The sequence below is a fragment of the Prionailurus viverrinus genome, chromosome F2, assembly GCF_022837055.1.
Source record: "Prionailurus viverrinus isolate Anna chromosome F2, UM_Priviv_1.0, whole genome shotgun sequence".
NCBI lineage: Eukaryota > Metazoa > Chordata > Mammalia > Carnivora > Felidae > Prionailurus > Prionailurus viverrinus.
Window position 1 is genome coordinate 12,716,249 of NC_062578.1, and position 21,155 is coordinate 12,737,403.

General features: G+C 42.1%; 1 protein-coding gene across 2 annotated transcripts in view; it reads left to right on the forward strand.

Annotated features, from left to right (window-relative positions):
* Positions 1-21,155, forward strand: part of CLVS1 (clavesin 1) — a 181,636-nt gene that overhangs the window by 138,684 nt on the left and 21,797 nt on the right. For both annotated transcript variants that reach the window (XR_007148471.1, XM_047841785.1), the window contains exons 4-5: positions 8,254-8,364; positions 12,320-12,555. Coding sequence is in view for 1 of the 2 variants with exons in the window: in XM_047841785.1 (XP_047697741.1) it covers positions 8,254-8,364; positions 12,320-12,555 (347 nt within the window). In the remaining variant the exon portion in view is untranslated. The remainder of the gene's footprint in view (positions 1-8,253; positions 8,365-12,319; positions 12,556-21,155) is intronic.

Here is a 21,155-nt window from a genome sequence, read left to right on the forward strand (position 1 = left end):
ATATATCAGTAATTGTTCCTTTTAATTGTTCCTTTTAGTGTTGCATGGTGTGAATGTACCAATATGCTTAACCATTCACTCACTGAAGGACATCCAGGTTATTTCCAGTTTGGGACTATTACAAATAAATCTGCTATAAACACCCTAGCACCAGATTTTGTGTCGACATAAGTTATTGTTTTTCTGGATGAATGCTCTGGAGTGTAATTCTTAGGTCATATGGTAGTTGGATATTTAGTGTTTCAGAAAACTGCCAAAATGTTTTCCAGAGTGACTGTACTATTTTACGTTCCCACCAGCAATGTAGGAATGATCTAGTTTCTCCATATCTTCACCAGAATTTGGTGTTTTCATTTTTTTAAGACATTCTAATAGGTTTATAGTATAATATCTCATCGAGTTTAATTTGCGTTTCAGTAATGGTTAATGATATGGAACATCTTTTCATGTGCTTATTTAACATCTGTATACTTCCTTGGGTAAAATGTCTCTTCATGTCTCTTGTCCATGTTCTAACTGGACTGCTTGCCTTTTTGCTGTTGAGATTGAAGTGTATTATGTATCCTACATATTACTCCTTTGTGAGATAAGCGGTTTGCAAATATTTTATCCCACCCTGTATCTTCTTAATGTTGCCAATATCCAATTTATTATTCTTTTCGTTTTATGGATCATGCTTTTGGAGTCAAGTCTAAAAACTGTCTCCTCCGAGATCCTAGAGATCGTCTCCAACACTTTTTCTAAGTCTGTATAGTTTTACGTTTAAGTCCATGATCCATTTTGAGTCAATTTTTGTATGAGGTGTGTAGTTGAAGACAGGTTTACATTTATTTATGTATATATTTATTTATGCTTATGGAAGTCCAGCTGCTCCAGTACTATGTGTTGAAAAGCTTTCTTCCTTCAATGAAATGTTTTTGTACTTTAGTAAAAAATCAGTTGAACATATTTGTGTGGATCTATTTCTGAGTTCTCTCTTCTGCTTCATTGACCCACATATTTCCCCCTCCCCTAATACCACACAGTCTTGATTATTGCAGCTATAATAAGCTTTGGTTTGGGTAAAATAATTTCTTCCACTTTATTCTTTTCAAAATTGTTTTCACTATTCTAGGGTCTATGCTTTCCATATAAATTTTAGAATATCCCTATTGATGTCTACAGAAAAAATCTCACTTGGCTTTTGATAGGTTTGTCTATCAGTTTGAGAGGAATTGACATATTTAGTATGTTCTCTTTTGATTCACAACATAATATGTCTCTTCATTTATTTAAACCTTCTTTGATTTCTTTCATCAGCATTGTGTAGTTTTCAGCATACAAATGCTGGATATGTTTTGTTATGCATTTTTAAATTTTGATGGCTTTGTGTTGATTCTTTGTATGTTTATTTTCCATTCTGCAATGTTAATGAACTCAGTTATAGAAAGCTTTTTTTTTTTTCTTTTTTGGTGTCTGGTTTTTTTTTTTTAATAGATTCCTTGGGATTTTCTATATAGATAATCATGTTATTCCCAAACAGAGTCCCATTTTTCCAAAAGTTTTTTTTTTTTTTAATCACAAATGGGTGTTGAATTTTGTTAAATTCTTTTTCTACATCACTTGATATGATCGAGTAATTTTTTCCTCTTTGGCCTGTTCAAACGATGGATTACTATTGTAAAGGCACCTGGGTTTTGTTTTAATCAGGTATGGTGAGACACACAGACATGGAAATGACTGTCATGAAGGAAGAAATTTGTTCTTTTTCCAGATCCCTAGAAACTGGGTCAAGGCACGCCATGATGGGAGGGGCACAAGAGGAAGCCCTGCGGTTTGTCAGGAGGCAGAGAGAGTGAGGAGAAAACTTGGGCAAGAGTCTTCATTGTGATTTAATGGGAAGAAATGAACAAGGCAGGGAAAAGAGGCTAAGCAGGATTAGGATTTAGGCTAGTTGGAATAATTTCAGTGGGCTCCTGGTTATAGGAGCTGCCCCTGGTTCCGGGGGTGATTGGGGCAGAATAGTGGCCCAGAGTGTAAGAGTCCAATAAAGGAGGCAGTTGGGGTATGGGTGCTGGATTGGTTAGTCTGCATATAAAAGGAGTTCTCTCTTACTCTCTCTGAGAATCAGCTAAGGGACAGTTCCTTCCTCATCAACAAGTCCTCAGATGGCAAGGCATCAAATATAGAAACTAGAAAATATGGTTAATCATTCAGTTAATTGATTTTTAAATATTGAGCTAGCCCTGCATCCCTGGATAAACCCCACTTGAACATAGTGTATAATTCTTTTTGTATATTGCTGAATTCTGCTTGCTAATATTTTAAGGATTTTTACAACCATATTAATGAAGGATATTGATTTGTAATTTTATTTTGTGGTACTGTTTTTGTTTCACTTTGGTATTTGGGAGATACTAGCTTCATAAACGAATCAGAAAGTGTTTCCTTCTCTTCCACTTTCTGGAAGAAATTATGTAGAATAGATGCTAACTCTTCTTTGAAAGTTTAGTAGAATCTTCCAGTGAAACTGAGCCCAGTTTGGTTAACTTTTAAAATTACAAATGTAATAATGTTCTTAATAGTTAAGGGCTATTTTAAGTACCTATTTCATATTGGGTGAGTAGTGGTACCTTCTTTCTGAGGAATTAGTCCATTTCTTCTCAGCTGTCACATATATGTGTGTATAATTGCTTATAGTATTCCTTGATTATCCTTTGGGTGTCTGCAGCGTCTATAGCAATATCTGCACGTTCGTTCCTGATTTTGGTAATTTGTGACATCTCCCTTTGTTTCTTTGTCAATCTTGCTAAATGTTTGTTTATTTTATTGACCTTTTCAAAGAATCAACTCTTAGTTTTTTGAATTTCTTTATTGTTTTTCTATTTTCAATGTCATTATTTCTGCTCTTTATTATTTTCTCTTTTTTTAACGTTTATTTATTTTGAGAGAGAGAGCATGCGTACAAGCGGGAGAGGGGCAGAGAGAGATGGAAAGAGAGAGAATTCCAAGCGGGCTCCACACTGTCAGTTGCAGAGCCAGATAGGGGCTCGAACCCACAGACCATGAGATCATGACCTGAGCCGAAGTCGGACGCTCAACCGACCAAGCCACCCAGGCGCCCCTCCCTCTACATTCTTAAAGTGGGGACTTTAATTATTGATTCAAGACCTTTCCTCTTTTTGCATATATATATTTAGTGCTATAAATTTCCCTGTCAGCACTGCTTTAGCTATGTTTCACAAACTTTGATACATTGTATTTTCATTTCCCTTCATTTCCGTGTATTTGTTTCCCTTGAGACTTCTTTGATGCATCCATGAATTATTTAAACATATGTTCTTTAGTTTCAAAGTGCTTGGAAATTTTCCTGTTATCTTTCTGTTAAATTTCCGGTTTGATTCCATCATGGACAGAGAATATACTCTGTATGATTTCACTTCCTTTAAGATTGTTGAGGTTTTTTTATGTCCCAGATATGGTTGGTCTGTCTTGATATATGTTCTATGGGCACTTAATTTTTTTTTAATGTTAATTTATTTTTGAGACAGAGAAAGACACAGTGCTAACAGGGGAGGGAGAGAGAGAGGGAGACACAGAATCTGAAGCAGGCTCCAGGCTCTGAGTTGTCAGCACGGAGCCCAAGGGAAGGCTCAAACCTACGAACCACAAGATCATGACCTGAGCCGATGTCTAACGCTTAACTGACTGAACCACCCAGGCACCCTGTGGGCACCTAAAAAGAGAATGTATTCTGCTGCTTTGCATGGAATATTTTACACATATCAAAAGGATACTTGTTTAAAATATGAAACATGAAATAAGAAAGTGAAATATTGTCTTTTTGGGGGTGCCTAGGTGACTCAGTGTTAATGTCCAACTTCAGTTCAAGTCATGATCTCAAGGTTCATGGGTTCGAGACCTGCGTCGGGCTCTGTGCTGACAGCTCAGAACCTGGAGCCTGTTTCAGATTCTGTGTCTTCCTCTCTGTCTCTCTCTCTACCCCTCTGCTGCTTGTGCTCTCTCTCTCTCTCTCTCTCTCTCTCTCTCTCTCTCTCTCTCAAACATAAATAAATGAACATTAAAAAAATAAAATAAAATGAAAATTATTTTCCCTGTTTGTTCAGACCTATTCCTTACTACCCCATCAGTTTATTGGTCACTGGCTTCTCCTCCATTTATTTTAAGTCAGTGTTATTCTACTTTTCACACTCTGATATCAGATCCTTATCTTAATAACATTGAGATGCTTTAATAGTTATGCCATATGGGAAACCATAGCACATAGATGAGAACAGCCTTATTCTGCATATTCAGAGAGCAAAGGGGGCATCCTGGACATGAGTGATTGGAGCTCAGATCTGTAGGTCAGTTGTTGAGCCAGTATTCCAGGTAGTAGAGATTTAAAGGTAGCACTCTTTGAATGTGGAGTTAGAATGCTTTGAGGACTAGTTTGGAGGATGTGTTTGCCCTCATAAATATGGGCTGAACTGAAGAGGTGCAAGGTATGGACTGATGTTTTAGTGAAGAATTAAAGACGCTAAACAAATCATTACTTGATTGCCATTGTCTGTGTCCCCACTACCCCGTGAATGCTATATTTGTATTATTCAATACTGTATCACCAACATCAAGCAGGCCATCAATGAATAGTTATTAAGTCCAATTTCAAAAACATAATCCCACTAGAAAAGGAGAGAAGGAAGAAAAGAAGGAATTGAAGGGAAGGGAAAGGAAGGGAAGAAGGAAGCAGAGCTTGGGTAACCTTCGTGCTCTCTACCTGCAATTTTAGTCTTTCCCTTCCTAGGCACATGGTTGCATCCCACTTCCTGACCCCTTGGAAGTCAGGCGCGTGTTTGGCTTCTAACGTATGACAGATGAAGCATGTCACTTTCTGGTGGCCAAACCTAAGATCTAAGGTGTGATTCTTTCGGCTCTGGCAAGCAGCACTATTCCAGATGGGGAAGGCAGCATCCGTGGCTGAGAGCAAATCAAGCATGGCTCCCTGCCAGCCCAGCAAGGACATTCTATTCTGCGTGAGCAAAAAATAAATCTTTATAGTTTTAAATGATAAAAAGCAGGGGCTGTGTGTTATTATAATATAACAGAGCCTTTCCTAAATGATAGAAAACAGCAAGAGTATGTCTTCAGCAGTGAGAATATACATGAATTTTCTTTTCTTCTTTCTTGTCTTTCTCTGTTTTCTAGTTTTTCAAAAAAATTTTAAATCTATTTTTGACGTTTCTAGAATGGGTATTATTTTTGTCTTAAGGAAATAAATTTATTTAAAATAAACTGAGGGACAAAATTTATGATTTGTATATGCTTATAATTTGAGATGATGTTATCTGTTTACTGAGAGATGCATGAAATGTAGAGAAATTGACACCATTTTCTTGAACCTAGGGTATGTTTTAGCACATATTCACTCTGACAAAGTGTTACACTGTCATTGAATCCTGGCCTGTCATCTTGAGACAGATCTGTTCCAGACCCTAAGAAATGCAACTCAGTATGGATAGTGGACCACTGAGGTCTTTGGAGACATTTTCCCTTTATCTGTGGTTTGCTTCCCTCTATCTGTGGTTTGCTAATGAGATCAGGAAACACCACCAACAAGATAGTCATTGCTTCTAAGAGGGTTGTGTTGGCTAACTTTTCCTTCCCTCATCTTTCCCTGGCACAACACACACACATACACACACACACACACACACACACACACACACACACACACTCCATTATTAATAACGTGGTCAGGCTCATTTGAGAATACCAGCACATTTGCACATTGTCTTTATTAGGTAAGAGGGAGTTTCATTTGAATCTTTTAGAGAGGCCTGAAGCGAAGTGATCCTGTTTCCACTTTGCCCCAAACCTAAGACCTCTGAGGCACAGGATTTTTACGTGCATGTATCTGCACATAGTTGCTGGCTGACCTGGATGAGATCGATAAAATTCCATGCCTTCAAGCTGGCAGACTTGAAGCCAGGGCCAACCTAGAGAGAATTGACTGGGTCTCAGCCCTGTGGTTTTTTTTTTCAACCTTCTCTGACACAAACCGAAGAGAGTTTTGATGTCTTTGATGATTGAGTTTCCATGGACTAAAACTAAGAGTCTCTAGATATTTTAAAAAGTCTAATGTTTTCTTTAAGATTTTGCCCACTGCCTCTAGAGTATTATTTACAGAGTTTTCTTCCACTTTACTAACGTAAAAATGTGTAACACAATAGATTCTCAATAGAAATAAAAGCCCTGTTGTTGGTCCTCTTAGAAAAAGATGGTAAAGCCCTGGTTTTATAGATAAACCCTTTGTAGTACTCTCCTCATCTTCTATAGTCCTTCAGAACCCATGCTCAGTATGGGATAATGAGTTTTATTTCTGAATAACAAGTTCAAAAGGACCAAAAAAAGTAAGGTTAGTATTTAGCACTTTTTGTTAAAGGAAAACTCTGGGGAATGATCTTTTTTGTTTTTTTGTTTTTTTTTTTTTAAAATTTTTTTTTCAATGTTTATTTATTTTGGGACAGAGAGAGACAGAGCATGAACGGGGGGGGGGCAGAGAGAGAGGGAGACACAGAATCGGAAGCAGGCTCCAGGCTCTGAGCCATCAGCCCAGAGCCCGACGCGGGGCTCGAACTCATGGACCGCGAGATCGTGACCTGGCTGAAGTCGGACGCTTAACCGACTGCGCCACCCAGGCGCCCCAGGAATGATCTTTTTTGAAGGCACCAAAGAACTTTTAGATCCCAAATTACCCTAACAGAGAAAAGACAGCCTTATTAAAATCTTTTACATATCTAAAATTAGATTTGGAATAATGCGAGATTATGACACATGTACAAATTAATAAAAAAACAGCCTCGCCACCCTTACTTGGTGGTTTCATTAAGTTTTAAAAAATAAAATAAATTAAAAAATATATACCGTCCCACACAAAGACTTTTAATCAAATTGTCTGGTTTATCTTCAAAATATGCAATTCCTTTGTACTCCGTAAAACATCTAGATAGAGGCAAAAATTATTTTTAAGTTTTTAAAATGTCAACCCTTACGTACAGTTCGTGTACTTACATTGGGAACTAGGTCTCGGTGTGGAAGATTCCCAGCGATCTTGCAGACTCACAGGGCTCTGAAGAAAAGTTAATAACCCTCTTGCCTTGTTACTAAAAAAGACTCAGGCAAGGCATTTCATACACCCTCAGGGATCAGCTTGCTGCCTGAACTGTTAGCTCAGGCGGCCAGGCTCCTTCCGCTTTCCTCTCTTCTTGCTTACATTTTACAAAGATGCTTGTTGCGATGAAATTGATTGGCAGCACACTTGGCAATTCAAATTGCTTCAGGTGTTCCTTCTTTTTTTTTTATTCCATTAACCAAGATGAATGCAGTGTAATCTGCGGAAGCTCTGCATCGGGAACTCGGGTCCTGGTGCCGTGGGACTAGCTCAGACTTCATGGTCAAGGCCCCTTATTTTGTGGGTCTAATTAGGATGGAGAATAGCTTCTCGGTTTTTCTAAAAGATGAGGCTGTGCCCTGAGCTGTAATCTAACATTAGAAGCATTTAAAAGATGCTCTCATTTCCTAATGTATACAAAATATATTGATGTGCAGAAGCGGAGGCCCATATTTCCTCAGTTAGGGGAATCAACTAGTCCATCAGTCCCCAAGTGTCTTCTCCCTGGGCCCTCCCATGTGGGTCCTGGGACGAAAGAAGGAACTAGCTCTGGAATCTGTGCAATAGTTGCCAGCAAATGCTGTCATACGTTGGTGTGACATTTCTGGAGCATTCCAGAAAGCTCCTTCTCTTCAGCTCCTTTGAAATCCTTTTCCAATCCCTTCCTACTCCCAGGGAGTTCACCTGCTGTCATGATAAGGGCACTGGAAACGGCGGGGGGAGGGGGGGCACAAGAATGAGGGTAGAGGAGCGAGTATATACTCAGAGCTCGTCTGACATGTGGAAGAATCCCGACTCCCTCAGTACCTGGTTCACACATGCTCCTGTGCCACGTCAGAGGTCCTATCACTGCGACTTGGGGAAGACAGGGCTGGCACGGAGGCACAATTTTTAAGTTTTGGAGTCAGAGGGGAGGAAGGAGGCAAGGGGAATAGAGGAGATGTTACCAGCTAGGAAGTGTGTGTGCTTTCTTTCTTTCCTACCACTAGCTGGTGCTTCAGTCAGAGAGAAGTAGGTTGCTGCCGGGGCTGTGGTCCTGCGGGCCCAGTCCCATCTGGAATGTGTGCTAACTGGTGTGCATTTCTCTCTTTCCGCCCCAGGACAGCTTTCCTGCCCGCTTCGGAGGAGTCCATTTCGTCAACCAGCCCTGGTACATTCATGCCCTGTACACGCTCATCAAGCCATTCCTTAAAGACAAGACCAGGAAGCGGGTAATGCAAACAAACACCCAATGGGGGGGTGCAGAGGGACAGTGACCGGACCCTCCTTTCAATCTCTCTGCTTCCCTTCTCTCTTTTTCTCTCTCCGTCTCTCCTAAGTTTTCACTGTGGGTCTTCTGCTTTTCTGCACTCCCTGAGCCTTAGAGCCTCAGCTGGAGTTTGCAAATGGCCTGGATTTAATCAATAATTTAGTAGAACTGGGCTATTTTCAGAGTCCCAGCGACCAACCAAAGGAAACTTTGAAGGCATGCAAATACCATTTTACTGTAAGTGCTCGAGGGAGATACGGGGTCAAGCAGCTTCCCGTTCATGGAATATTTTAATAGCTAGCATTTTGTCCTGCAAATGTATTATCCTGATGAAGAATGTTTACCATTTGTTTTTCTCCCCCATGGCTCTTGGGTCATAGCTGCCAGCTCCGTCACCTTTGAGGCTGGGAAAGCATTCTTCACGAGAAATAATAATGCTCTGAGGAGGAAGGCTTTTAAAGTCTTAATTGCATCGGCTGATGACATTTGGGAGGCCAGCACCTTCGATCAGGGCTGGGGCTTTTCATGGCATTCTGATTAGCTGAGAGACTGAACATTGTTTCTGCACTCCCTCTGAATCTCAGTTTCCTCATTTATAAGACAGAGAAACAAACACCCATATCACAGAGCTGTTGGGTAATTGGGTAATTTAATGAAGCAGCATATGAAAGCAGGTAGCATAAGGCCACTGATGTGGTAGAGACTCAGTGACTTTCATTGTCTTCATCATTTAGCTCCCGTTCTTTTAAACTTTTTGATTTCAGCTACCTCCTGGGTCAGGTGCACCACCTCTCAAGGGAATCTGGCCAGGGTCAGTCTTATGGCACCTTACGTATGCCCCTACACCCAGGGGAACCCGTTCTGGGGAAGAGCCTGAGTATTCAGGGGGAATGATCATGTGAGGAACCCCTGTACCTACACACCCACATACACACTCTGTGTTATCCCCAACTCCTAGACCTCAGCTGCTTCCAGATCCTTAGGAAATAGTACAGCAGGGAGGGGTAATTCTCCTGTCCCCAAATAAGCGTGGAACTAAGAACTAGAACTCACCAGCCTAAGGAGACAGGGACGTTTGGAAGCTTTTTGCTAACTAGGGCTCAGGGCATAGAAGGGAGTTTCTGGAACTCTGGGCACAGAACAGAATCCGACAGGTGAAGAATCCAGCCTCCTATCTGCTGAGTTCTTCCATCCCATAGCACTGCAGGAGAGACGGCCAGTTTCCACAGCACTCATTTGTCCTTTCAGAACTGGAGGTGTTGGCTATCGGTGGGAAAGCAAACTGGTGTGGCCACTCTGGGAAACAGTATGGACGTTCCTCAAAAAGTTAAGAAGAGAACTACGATATAGCAATTGCACTGCTAGGTATTTACCCAAAGGATACAAAAATACCGATTCGAAGGGACTCGTGCACCCCGATGTTTATAGCAGCAGTATCAACAATAGCCAAATTATGGGAAGAGCCCAAATGTCCATCGATTAATGAATGGATACAGGAGTTGTGGTATATATATACAATAGAATATTTCTCAGCCGTAAAAAGAATGGAATCTTGCCATTTGCAATGACGTGAATGGAGCTAGAGTGTATAACGCTACGCTAAATAAGTCAGTCAGGAGAAGGACAAATACCATACGATTTCACTTGGATGTGGAATTTAAGAAATAAAATAGATGAGGATGGGGGAAAGGAGTGAGAGGAAAACTATAAAACAGACTCCTTTTTTAAATGTTTATTTATCTTGAGAGATAGAGTGCACGCGTACACAGGGGAGGGGCAGAGACAGAGGGACAGAGGATCCCAGGCAGGCTTTGCTCTGTCAACACAGAGCCCGACTCAGGGCTCCGTCTCATGAACTGTGAGATCATGACCTGAGCCCAAATCAAGAGTCGGACGCTTAACCAACTGAGCCACCCAGGCACCCGAACAGACTTTTAACTATAGAGAACAAACGCTAGGGTTACTGGAGGGGAGGTGGGTGAGGGAGGGGCTAAATGGGTGTGGGTATTAAGGAGGGCACTTGTGATAAGCTCTGAGGGTTGTATGTAAGTGATGAATCGCTAAATTCTACTCCTGAAACTAATACTACACTATATGATAACTAACTGGAATTTAATTTTTAAAACTTGAAACAAATGAATATCACAAATAAAATTGAAAGTATAAAGAATTCAAAAACAAACAAACAAAAGAACTGGAGGTGTTAGGTGGGTGGGTATGAATATTTGCTCTAAAAACCGGAGCTAACATTTAGCTCTGCTTTTCCATGCTTCAGATACTTTAGCTCCTCCTGAAAAGTGTTTTGCAAAAGCCAGAACATGGGAATTTTTTCAAAAACCATCATTCTTATTAAAATTGAAATCCACTGTCCGAAAATGTACATTGTTTTCTGAAGTGCTGCCATATTCTTCTGAAGAATCTTAGCACTTAGCTTCTTGTCCCTTTCCTTTCTAAATGATGCCATTATATCATAAATTGAAATGAATGTAACAGAGCAAGGTAGTAAGTGTATGTGTCCGTTACGTGGTATATTTTAATATAGTATATGGCATAATTGATAATACTTTTATGGTATATTATGCTATATTTAAATATTTAAAAAAATTTTTTTAATGTTTATTTATTTTTGAGACAGAGAGAAACAGAGCATGAACAGGGGAGGGTCAGAGAGAGGGAGACACAGAATCTGAAACAGGCTCCAGGCTCTGAGCCATCAGCACAGAGCCTGACGCGGGGCTCGAACTCACGGACCGCAAGATCATGACCTGAGCCGAAGTCGGCCGCTTAACCGACTGAGCCACCCAGGCGCCCCTATATTTAAATATTTTAAAAGTCACCTTTATATTACAGAAAGGCTAACTGGTATGCATGCGTACACCTATGTGAATATAATCAGTGGTCCTACACTTGCCTAACTCAGGTGCATTGAGTTTGCAACACGAAGTGTGGGAACCGAGATCACTCCACAGGTGCGCTTTGAGTAGACTTTCGGGAGTGAATTCCTAAATTGTAGGAAATGGTAATTATCAACTAGTGGCTTATCCACTTTGTGGATTTGTCTGAAAATAATTGTGATCTGGGGATGTTTTCTCCCCTGCTCCGCCAGTTTCCGTCACCATCCACTATATGTTCAGAAGATGCAAATTTATGTGCGTGTCAGCCCTCAATTCACACACAAATGGAAGATGGCTGCAAAAATACCCATAAGTTCTCAGGCCACAGTTTTCAGTTCCACTGCCTAAGGATTGATGAGGCTTTTACCTCGTGTCCACACCACCCTGGGAGCTAGGAACGTATTAATAGAGTAAGAAAACATCACCCCTTTTCCCGAGGATTCTTCTCTTCCTGTGGGGAAGCAAGACATAAATGAACAGATCAGAGAAAATAGGAGTCAGCAGATACTAGTTAATTGGGGGAAGCGAGGAGGAGAACCAGAGTGTGCGGGTGCCTCTGGGACAGAATGAAGAAGAGGCTGCCACTTGGTGAAGGTTTGGGAAGGATGGTGAGATGGGGGCGGGGTACAGAGGGCAGAAAGCACTGGGGGGGAGTGGAAGGAAGAGAACAATGTGGGGATGCATGTGAAGCATGATTGGGGGTTTGCGTGGTCTACGTCATAGCCTTTTTATCAGCAGGGATAATTAGGAGATTACTGTATGTGTAAATTTGGGCCATGGCCAAATAAGACCCAATTTGTTCATAAACTTCATTTTTTAAGGACTATTAATTCAGCCCCTTTTCTGAGCAATAAATTAACATTTTACGAAGATTAAGCTGCAGACACAAAATTGAATGCCTCTTTAAACACCATGATCACCAGCAGCGCATCCAATTTGTCATCGCTAAATTGTGTTTTAGGCTAAATAGTGGCTCGTAGGTTTGGGTTTTTTTTTGTTGATAGTTGTTTTTTTCCTTTGCAGATTTTCCTGCATGGAAATAATCTAAACAGCCTTCACCAGCTAATCCACCCTGAATTTTTGCCCTCTGAATTTGGAGGAACCCTTCCTCCTTATGACATGGGAACGTGGGCCCGGACGTTACTTGGTCCAGACTACAGTGATGAAAATGACTATACTCACACTTCCTACAATGCAATGCATGTGAAACACACATCCTCCAATCTGGAGAGAGAATGTTCGCCCAAGCCGATGAAGAGGTAAGACCTGCATTATCAGAGCCTCCAAGTCAGAGGTCAATAAGCATTTTTGATTTGGGCCTATTGTGTGTTAAGTAATTGCAGACCTTTATGGGCACAGAACTTGAATAAAATAAATTGCAATACATTCTCAGCTGATTTCACTAGAATTGAAAGCAAATGGGGCTTGGCCGGCGCAGAAATCTAGTTATCCCTGTTGTATTAAAGAAACAGTTAAAGGCTGGGCCTCGCTCATGTCATGTTTGCAGTGTTAGTCTCTAGAGAGTCTGTTAACGCACACAGAATGAAATGCTGTGCCTTTGGGATACCCTGGATTGAAAAAACAACCTGCCAGAAAACATTCCTATCATCTGTGAATTTAGAACCATTTATTGAGCATTTGCCTATAAGCACTGATAGGTGCTGCGAACACACGAATAAGAACAGAGAAGTATAGCTCTGGAAAATCTGATGAGTAAGACTTTTGTTGACATATTTATAAAGTGGGTGACATTGGAGCTAGGTTCTGAAGGGTGAAAATAAGCCACCCAGGCTTAAAAAGGTAGAGAAGGCATTCTAGGCAGACGGGATAGAAAGAGGCACAGAGGCTTCAGAGGGATGGGATAGTCTGGTGTGGCAAACAGGTGCGTGAGGGGTGGGGGATGGGAGTGGGCATGGAAGGAAGTTCTAAAGACTGTTGCATCTAGGGCGTGAAATATATTGCATACTGTATTTAACGGAGTGCCGTGAAAGAGGGTTTTTTTTTAACTGATGTACAAATAATATTTGAGTACTTTCTCATGGTAAAAATTAAAACCTTATTTTTAAGGCTACAATCTTTTTAACCACTACTCCCAATCTCAATCCCAACTTTTCCCAAAGGTAACCATTGTTATCAGAGTAGGGTGGACCCTTTTCCATTCTATTTTCTAGATATTACCCACATCTATCCATACCCATAGAAAATATCTAATATTATGTATTAGTTTGCTAATCCAACTCCTGCAACAACAAACCACAAACTGGGTGGCTTAAGCAATAGAAATGTGTTTTCTCACAATTCTGGAAGCTAGAAATGCAGAATCAAGGTATTGGCAGGGTTGGTGTCTTATGAGACCTCTCTCCTTGTCTTGTAGATGCCTGCATCCTCCCTGTTATCTTCACATGGACTTCCCTCTGTGTGTCTGTGTCTTAATCTCTTTTTACAAGGATACCAGTCATATTGGATTAGGACTTACCCTAAAGACCTTGTTTTACCTTAATTACATCTTTTAAAGGCCCCATCTCCAAATACAGTCACATTCTGAGGTGCTAGCAGTTGGATTTTCAACAGTCCAATTTGGGGGGCAGGGCATGGTTTATCCCATAACATACTGTAACATCTTTCTATACCAGTAAATCTAGAGACATCTCATGTTTTTCATGCTGCATAGTATTCCAGTACATAGTATTCCAGTATTCCAGAATATGTCACAGTTTAGCCATTTCCCTATTGATGAACATTTAGCTCCTCTGAGTTTTTTCTCTATTCCAAAGGACGAGACTCAAGAAAGTCCTTGATATGCCTCCTTCATTCTCACAGGAAGTCCCTCAGGTAAATTTGGAGCCTTGTAGTTGCTGGGTCAGAGAGTATGTGTATTTTCAATAGCCCACACTGCCCAGTGGCCTTCCTAAATGACGGTACTAATGGATAGTCCCAGCAGCAAGTGTGAAAATGTCCTTTCCCCAGACTCTACCTTTCGTACTTGATATTATCAGAATTCAATTCTAATCATTATCCTGATGGCAGGTCAATTCTATGCCATTTTTGTTTTCATCTGTATCTCCTCACCGGACACAGTTGAGCAGAGAAATGACACAATGACAAAGTAAGTCTGGGTTTTATGAGGATCATGGAATTCGCAGGGAAATATGGACTAAATGCCATCAGAAGGCTGATGCGGGGACTCAGGTCCAGGGATGAGGGCCATAACTAACACCGAACCAATGAAGACTGGCTGTAGTCTTGAGGTGTTTGGGGACGGAGGGATGTCACTGTGAGAGTCTTCTTTGGATAACTAGGCTTACACTGAGGCAAGAGAGAATGTCCAGGAGGAGGATCTCCACATTTTCTGCTCCATTGGGAATATTACATGCAAGTGTCTGGTGAAGCCTTTCTGCTGAGACTGGAAGGATCTGGAAATTCATTTAGTCCCCAGGTTAACAGCTGACATTCTCTGGGAAGTGTTGGTCACGGGAGCTGAGAACCTGGCTTTGTGTCTCCACAGTGAAGAGACTGACCTTACTGGTAGAGGTGAGATTGTCCCGCCCAAATTCTGAGCTGCTCTCAGGCCAGGCTACGGCGCAGTCATCGTAATAATGTAACAACTCACACTATTGACACCATTCTGAATGCTTTACCTGCATTAACTCTCTAAATCCTCACCATAACTGTATGAGAAAGGTATTATCACTATTCCCATTTCACAAGTGAGGAAACAGACACAGAAAGGTTAAGCAACTGTCCAAGGTCACACAGCTAGTAAACGGCCAAGCTGGGATTCCGAGCTGGGCAGCTTGGCTCCACACTCTGTGTTCGTGTCCTCTGTAAGATAAAGCACACTGTATGCTTTTCCTCATACTTTCTACCCACACCTCTAGTGCCAGCCTTCTCTCTCCAATCCCTCCATGGGCAGGGACAATGACACTTCCTGTGGTTTGTCCTTACCTTATTTCTATAGACTTAGATAAAGTCAGCATACCCTCAGACTTGTTGGAATGTCCGAAGTGGAATAAAATAGCAATTTGCCGCTCTTTCTCCAGGTGATCAGTTATAGAGTTACATCTCTTTCGGGTGACCAGCCATGTCCTGATTCCAAGTTCTGCCTCTGAGTTGATGTTGAGGATCAGAGAAGGTGACGGCCTTCGTTATTAGATGGTGGGTTCTAGAGGGTAAAGTCTTTGTATAACATTTGTTCACCTTATGCCCTCCTCAAGAATCCAATTCAATGTCCAACACACAATCGACACACATCAGACACCCTGTAAATGCCTGCTGCTTATGAATGAATTAGCGTTGAATGAAAGCTGCTACTTTCAAAACCCATCCTTGGGGCATTGTCCAATTGCTTCAGCTAAACTGTCAGCTCCTAGATGGAGAGAGAGCTAATTTCTTCTGGATTTCGTGGATCCTGGTTATAGGGTCTTACGGCCTAGTAGGGGAGATAAGATCTGCCCACAAATAACTATAATATAATGCAGAGTGGAAGAGGTACTAGACAAGAGATGTAAGAACCTGCTGAAATGTTCTTTCAACCAGGAAGACTCTTAGAGAAGTCTTCGTGGACAAAGGCATAGCTGACCCAGGTTTTGGAGAAGGGAAGATATCAGAGTCAAGCTCCAAGACTATGCCAGAGGAGCTAGTAATTGTGTACACATCTCATCACCCCACCATGGCCATCAAGGTGTCCTGCCCACTCCTGCTCTCACAAGTGGTGACATCTTTGATCCTTTGCTTGGGGATTTTAGACAGCAGCAGGATGGGCAGTGAGGAGACTGGTACCAGCAGTGACACAGCGAGGAGGGACCACCTGTGGAACCATGCCTGGTGTCAGGTGCTTCACTGATGGAGGTCTGTGCTGACTGAGAAAATTATAGGGACAGAACAGCCACCATTCATAACCTCTCTGAGTCCTCAGAGCTCAAAAGGCCATGGGAAAATTGAAAACAGAATTGGAGATCTTAAAGGTCCAGCTTCCCTCCTGATATGGTATCTGTTCTCCAGCCCAGGCTGCCAGCCAGCCTCAGTTTGCATTGCCCAGAGATGGGCAGGCAGCTAACGGGGCAGCATACTCCCAGTAGCATAGTTTTAAGAAGTACTTCCTTGGTCTGAGCCAGATGACCTGGGTCTGTTCTGCGGGATAACGTTTCACCTTCTAATGGGTAGACGCTGTGTTCCAATCCCTGCCACCACAGTTCCCATTTGGGGTCAAATGGGCTTCTGTGAACTTTCATTGGAACCTAGCCACTATTTATAATGTGGCCTCTGAGTTCCTAGTGGCTCAGAACAATGCTTTCTGGCATATGTAGGGTAAAATCTAAAATGTGTAAAATTCTCAGTGAATTAGTGGTTCTAACTAGCTCTTTTTTTTTTTTCCAGATAAGTTTGATTCAACCCTTAAGCAGAAAAACTTAAAAAGAATTGTTGGTTTAGATGGAAATTTTTCCAAGCAGGTTCTTTCAATATTGATCTTTTAGGAAAAGGATGCTTTTATAGGCTTTTGAGTGGGTGGCATTCTCTGCTCTGACACACTTTTGCATTTTTAACTTCTTGTTTCTGCTCTTCATTTTACAATTTAGTCTATTTCCTTGCTTCCAGGCCATCAGCTGTCACTTTCTGTTTTTGGAACCACGTATGTAAGAAGCACTCTGTTTCCTCCTATCTAATTTACTACTGGAATACTTTTTAGGTTTGGAAAGTAGGGAGCCCAGCTTAATAAAACTGTCTAGCACATAACAGTAAATTGGTGTTGTCATACTTCTGATGATTTTGGCTGCAAATAAGATACAACTCTGGTTGGACTGCTTTAAAGGGTATGGAAAATTTATTATTTCATATAATGAGAAGTTGCAAAGTGAGGTGACCATAGATCTGTGTGTTCCAGAACCTCGGCGGTGGTACCTATGACCCAGGCTCCTGCCCCTGTGTCCCATGTGATGAAGACTTCCCGGGCGGGAGTGCTCCCTGATTCATGCAGGAGGATAGACCTCAGCCAGAGGGGCTTTTTTCCCCTTTAGGAAGGAGGAGGGGATGGCTTGTGGTGGGGACCCAGCAGCCTTGCTTCAGGTTCGGGATTGCAGGCCTGACATTTCTGCTTCAGGAACCAAGTGCGTGGTCTTTTCATCAGTGCGTCGATTTTGTGGTATCTCTTTCACTTATTAGGCATTGCTTATTAATTGCTTTCTGGTTGTAGCCTTTATCTCCGATAAAGTAATTAAAATGGTTATAGATATTATTTAAAAGGCACACACACACACACACACACACACACACACAGAAATGCACTGTCTTGAGCTACTGGTGGATGATTAGTCATTTTTGGAGAAGTTATACTTAAAAATATATATATATGTATGAATTATATATGTGTACATATGCTCGGACATACATATACTATATGTTGTGTATGTGTGGACATATAAACCTGTATGCACATGTATGTATTGAAATATATACAGGTATGTTTTGTTTTTTAACGATTCCTGGTAATAAACCTTATGTAAAGTTTATCCTAAGACCTGGATTCTGAGTAAGGAACTGGGGCCTTTCCCCAGAGCCAGAGCCTGCAGCTAGGGTGGTTCAGAAGAGGGCTGCTCAGACCCAGCGCTCAGAAGGCCCCCGTAGGACCCCCCTCCTGAGCCCACTAGGTGTCACAAGTGGCCCAGGATGCCTTGCCTCATTCCTCTGCTGGCTGCTCTCTCCTAAGGCCCTGAGAGCCGCTGTGGACAATGGAGCTGCTGATCTCAAAGAAATACAGACCAGTTTCCTGGCATTTCTGGGAAAAAGTAAAAGCAAGCTCTCTGGAAAGCCAGGTTCTGTGCCTTCTGAAGCCACCACCACGGCCAGCAAAGGGAGCATCTGATTTTCCAGGCCTGGGGTGTGTGCTTTCGCTCTGGTGGAGGGGCCGGGTGCTATTCTGGACCAAACAGGACTGGCACAGAAAGGAGAAGGGAAACGGACCGGATCAGAACTGCTGTGTCCCTGCCAGAGCCGGAAAGCAGGTGGCCTCTTCCGGGGCAGACAGGGAGAGAAAGCTTATATTTTACACCATCCTCTCGTTGCTTTTGGGGAGGCTCCTCTGGGCTGTACCAGTGCAGGCAGCTTCTGTCTGCAGGGCAAACAGCCTCCACAAAAATTGTATATAAAATATTACAGTTATATATAAACATACATTCTATTATTCCCCTTATTATCAGGACTTGGGAAATTTTAGAACCAGGGAGATCCTTAGAAGTCACCCAGAGGTCAACAACCTTTCTGCTACCAAGGACCTCTTCTTTTGCCCCCCGCCCTCCACATGGTATGTATATAGGTTCTTGAGAGAATATCGCATTTATTAGGAAATTACAAGCTCATTTTGCCACAATGTAATTCGTGTTATTTCACAGAATTATCCTAAGATCTTTAATTTTAATAAAAGCAAAGCTACTTACGATTTAATTTACATTTTAGTCTCATAGATGGTAAGATCTCTTAAGTTTTGTGGCTTCTAAACAATGATGTAAAAATATCTGCCTATCCCCGTGCCCATTCCTGCTTAGGTGACGTAGCAAGCTTCAACAGAGCTCAAGCCTCCAGACTTAGGGGATTAGTCTGGGGATTTTCTGGGCAGCCATGTAGCCAGCTTCTTCTGAAAGCAAGGTGTCTTGCACAGGGTAGGTGCTCCATACGTATTTGATATTTTGTTGCTTGAAAAGTAGAAGTAAATGGTATACATATGTACCCTTGTTTTCCATTGGTGCTTGGATTTAAAAAATATTTTCCTTCTTCTAATTATTATAGTCAAGGTCCTGAGAAGTCTCACAGGGTAACAGACTGTATCACCAAAGCTATTTCATCGTAGGAATCTTTCTGGTCCCTTGTCTCCTGGAGACTAGGGTAGGTAAACACTGTGCCAGAGTTTGAAATGGAAAATCGGGAAACTGATTTAAGTTCATGGAGACCCAACTGGTCTGAACCGTGGCTGACGATTTTCATCCTCACTGTTTTCTGGAGGTCCCCTCACATGTGCTCAGGTGTACCAATCTGCATTTTGATCTGGGCTCAATCTGCCATTCAAGGAAAAGGAATATTATCATTTTTAAGGTCTTAAATTGCAGTCTCCTTAAATTTTTTTCAGTTTATTTATTTAGAGAGAGAGAGAGAGACAGAGCGCGTGCAGGGGAAGGGCAGAGAGAGAGGGAGAGAGAGAATCCCAAGCAGGATCCACACTGTCAGCCCAGACCCCGACACAAGGCTCGAACTCATGAACCGTGAGATCATGACCTGAGCCGAAATCAAGAGTCGGACACTTAACCAACTAAGCCACCCAGGTGCCCCTTGTATTGCAGTCTCCTTGGCTCATTAATTTCCCAAAAGATATTCATGTCTCAGGACTGAAAGAGAAACTCCAACCCCGATGGTAGTGGAACAATGGCTCCTTCTCAGAAGCTCAGAAGCTGCCATAGCAGAAAAGCACATTGTATTTCCCTTGTGTAGCAGGTACACTGCATGGAGTTCTCTCTACAGTCAGCCACCTGGAGGAACAGAGTCAGTGTGAGGAAAAGCAGAGCCAGAGTGGCCTTGAAGATACACAGACAGGGGTTCTAACCTGCAGAGTCCAGGGCAGGCAGCAATGGCCACGCCTACCCTGGCCATGTCTATCCAGCAGGTACTTACTGAGTGCCTCCTCTGTGCTGACCACAGGCTTTAATGGAATCCAAAGACCAGGGTCAGCATAGCACCCCAGTGCAAAAAGTAGCAACATTTCAGCGTTCATGCACATGAGCACAATCATAACATTTTGGTTATTAATTCTGTACCAGCATGCTAAAGTTGGCCTGACATAGCAAAGATTCAGATGCCTCCACTATGTATTTACATTTAAAGATGTTTGTCTCTAGGTTTTTGTTTCAAATGTTTATTTATTTATTTGGGGGGGTGTGCAGAAAGAGAGACAGAAAATCCCAATCAGGTTTCACCCTCCCAGGGCAGAGCCTGATGTGAGGCCGATCCCACAACAGTGAGATCCTGACCCCAGCCAAAATCAACGTCAGGTGATCAACAGACTAAGCCACCCAGGGCCCCTCCAGGCTTTTGGTTTTTGTTTTTTAGCTATGTGATAATAGCATTCATAGAGTCAAAACAGTCAATTCTTGAAATTTCCAGGAATGCCTGAATTCGTATTTGGTACAGCCTGATCATAAACAAGGCTTGGCTGAGTATATGCAATAACTCCCACTTTGTTTATTTATTAAAACCTCAGCACTTCTCGGGGATGCAGACAAGTGTTTATGGAGGAAGAAATCTAGACAACCCAAGCCGCATCTCCACTCATACCAGTGAAGAATGACCCCAACCTTCAGAGAAATGATCCACCCTGGTCTACACTGTATGCTACACAACTGGAGGGGCCAATGCTTTGGGGTCTTGGCCAGCTGTACTGTATGGTAGAATTATTTCTGATCCTTTTGACCAAATGCCTCCATCTTTGTTTCCTAAACACCCTTCCCTCCTAGAAGAAGTGAGGAAGATGTGAGCCACCTGATTTGGGAGAAAGGGAGAAGCTGAGAGAATGCCTGGGTCTAGTTCAGATTTCTGAGCCAGAGGGAAATTTTGTCTTCTGCCTGGGTGGTATAAGTCAGTTTAACTGTTTTCAGCTGTCCGTAGAATTGGCCATGACCTTGGCGATCTTCCAGCATGCGGTCCTCTTTTTATAGGGTGAAGGTATGCATTGGCTGGATAACTACTCACTTCCGGCAGAGTAATACATCATCAAGAAATACAACCCATAGGAAAAGAATGAGGGGTGGCAGTATGCAACAGGAGGACCCTTGTCTTCCGAGCAGTCAGGGCAAAAAGGGTGCATTTTACTGTGTGGCCC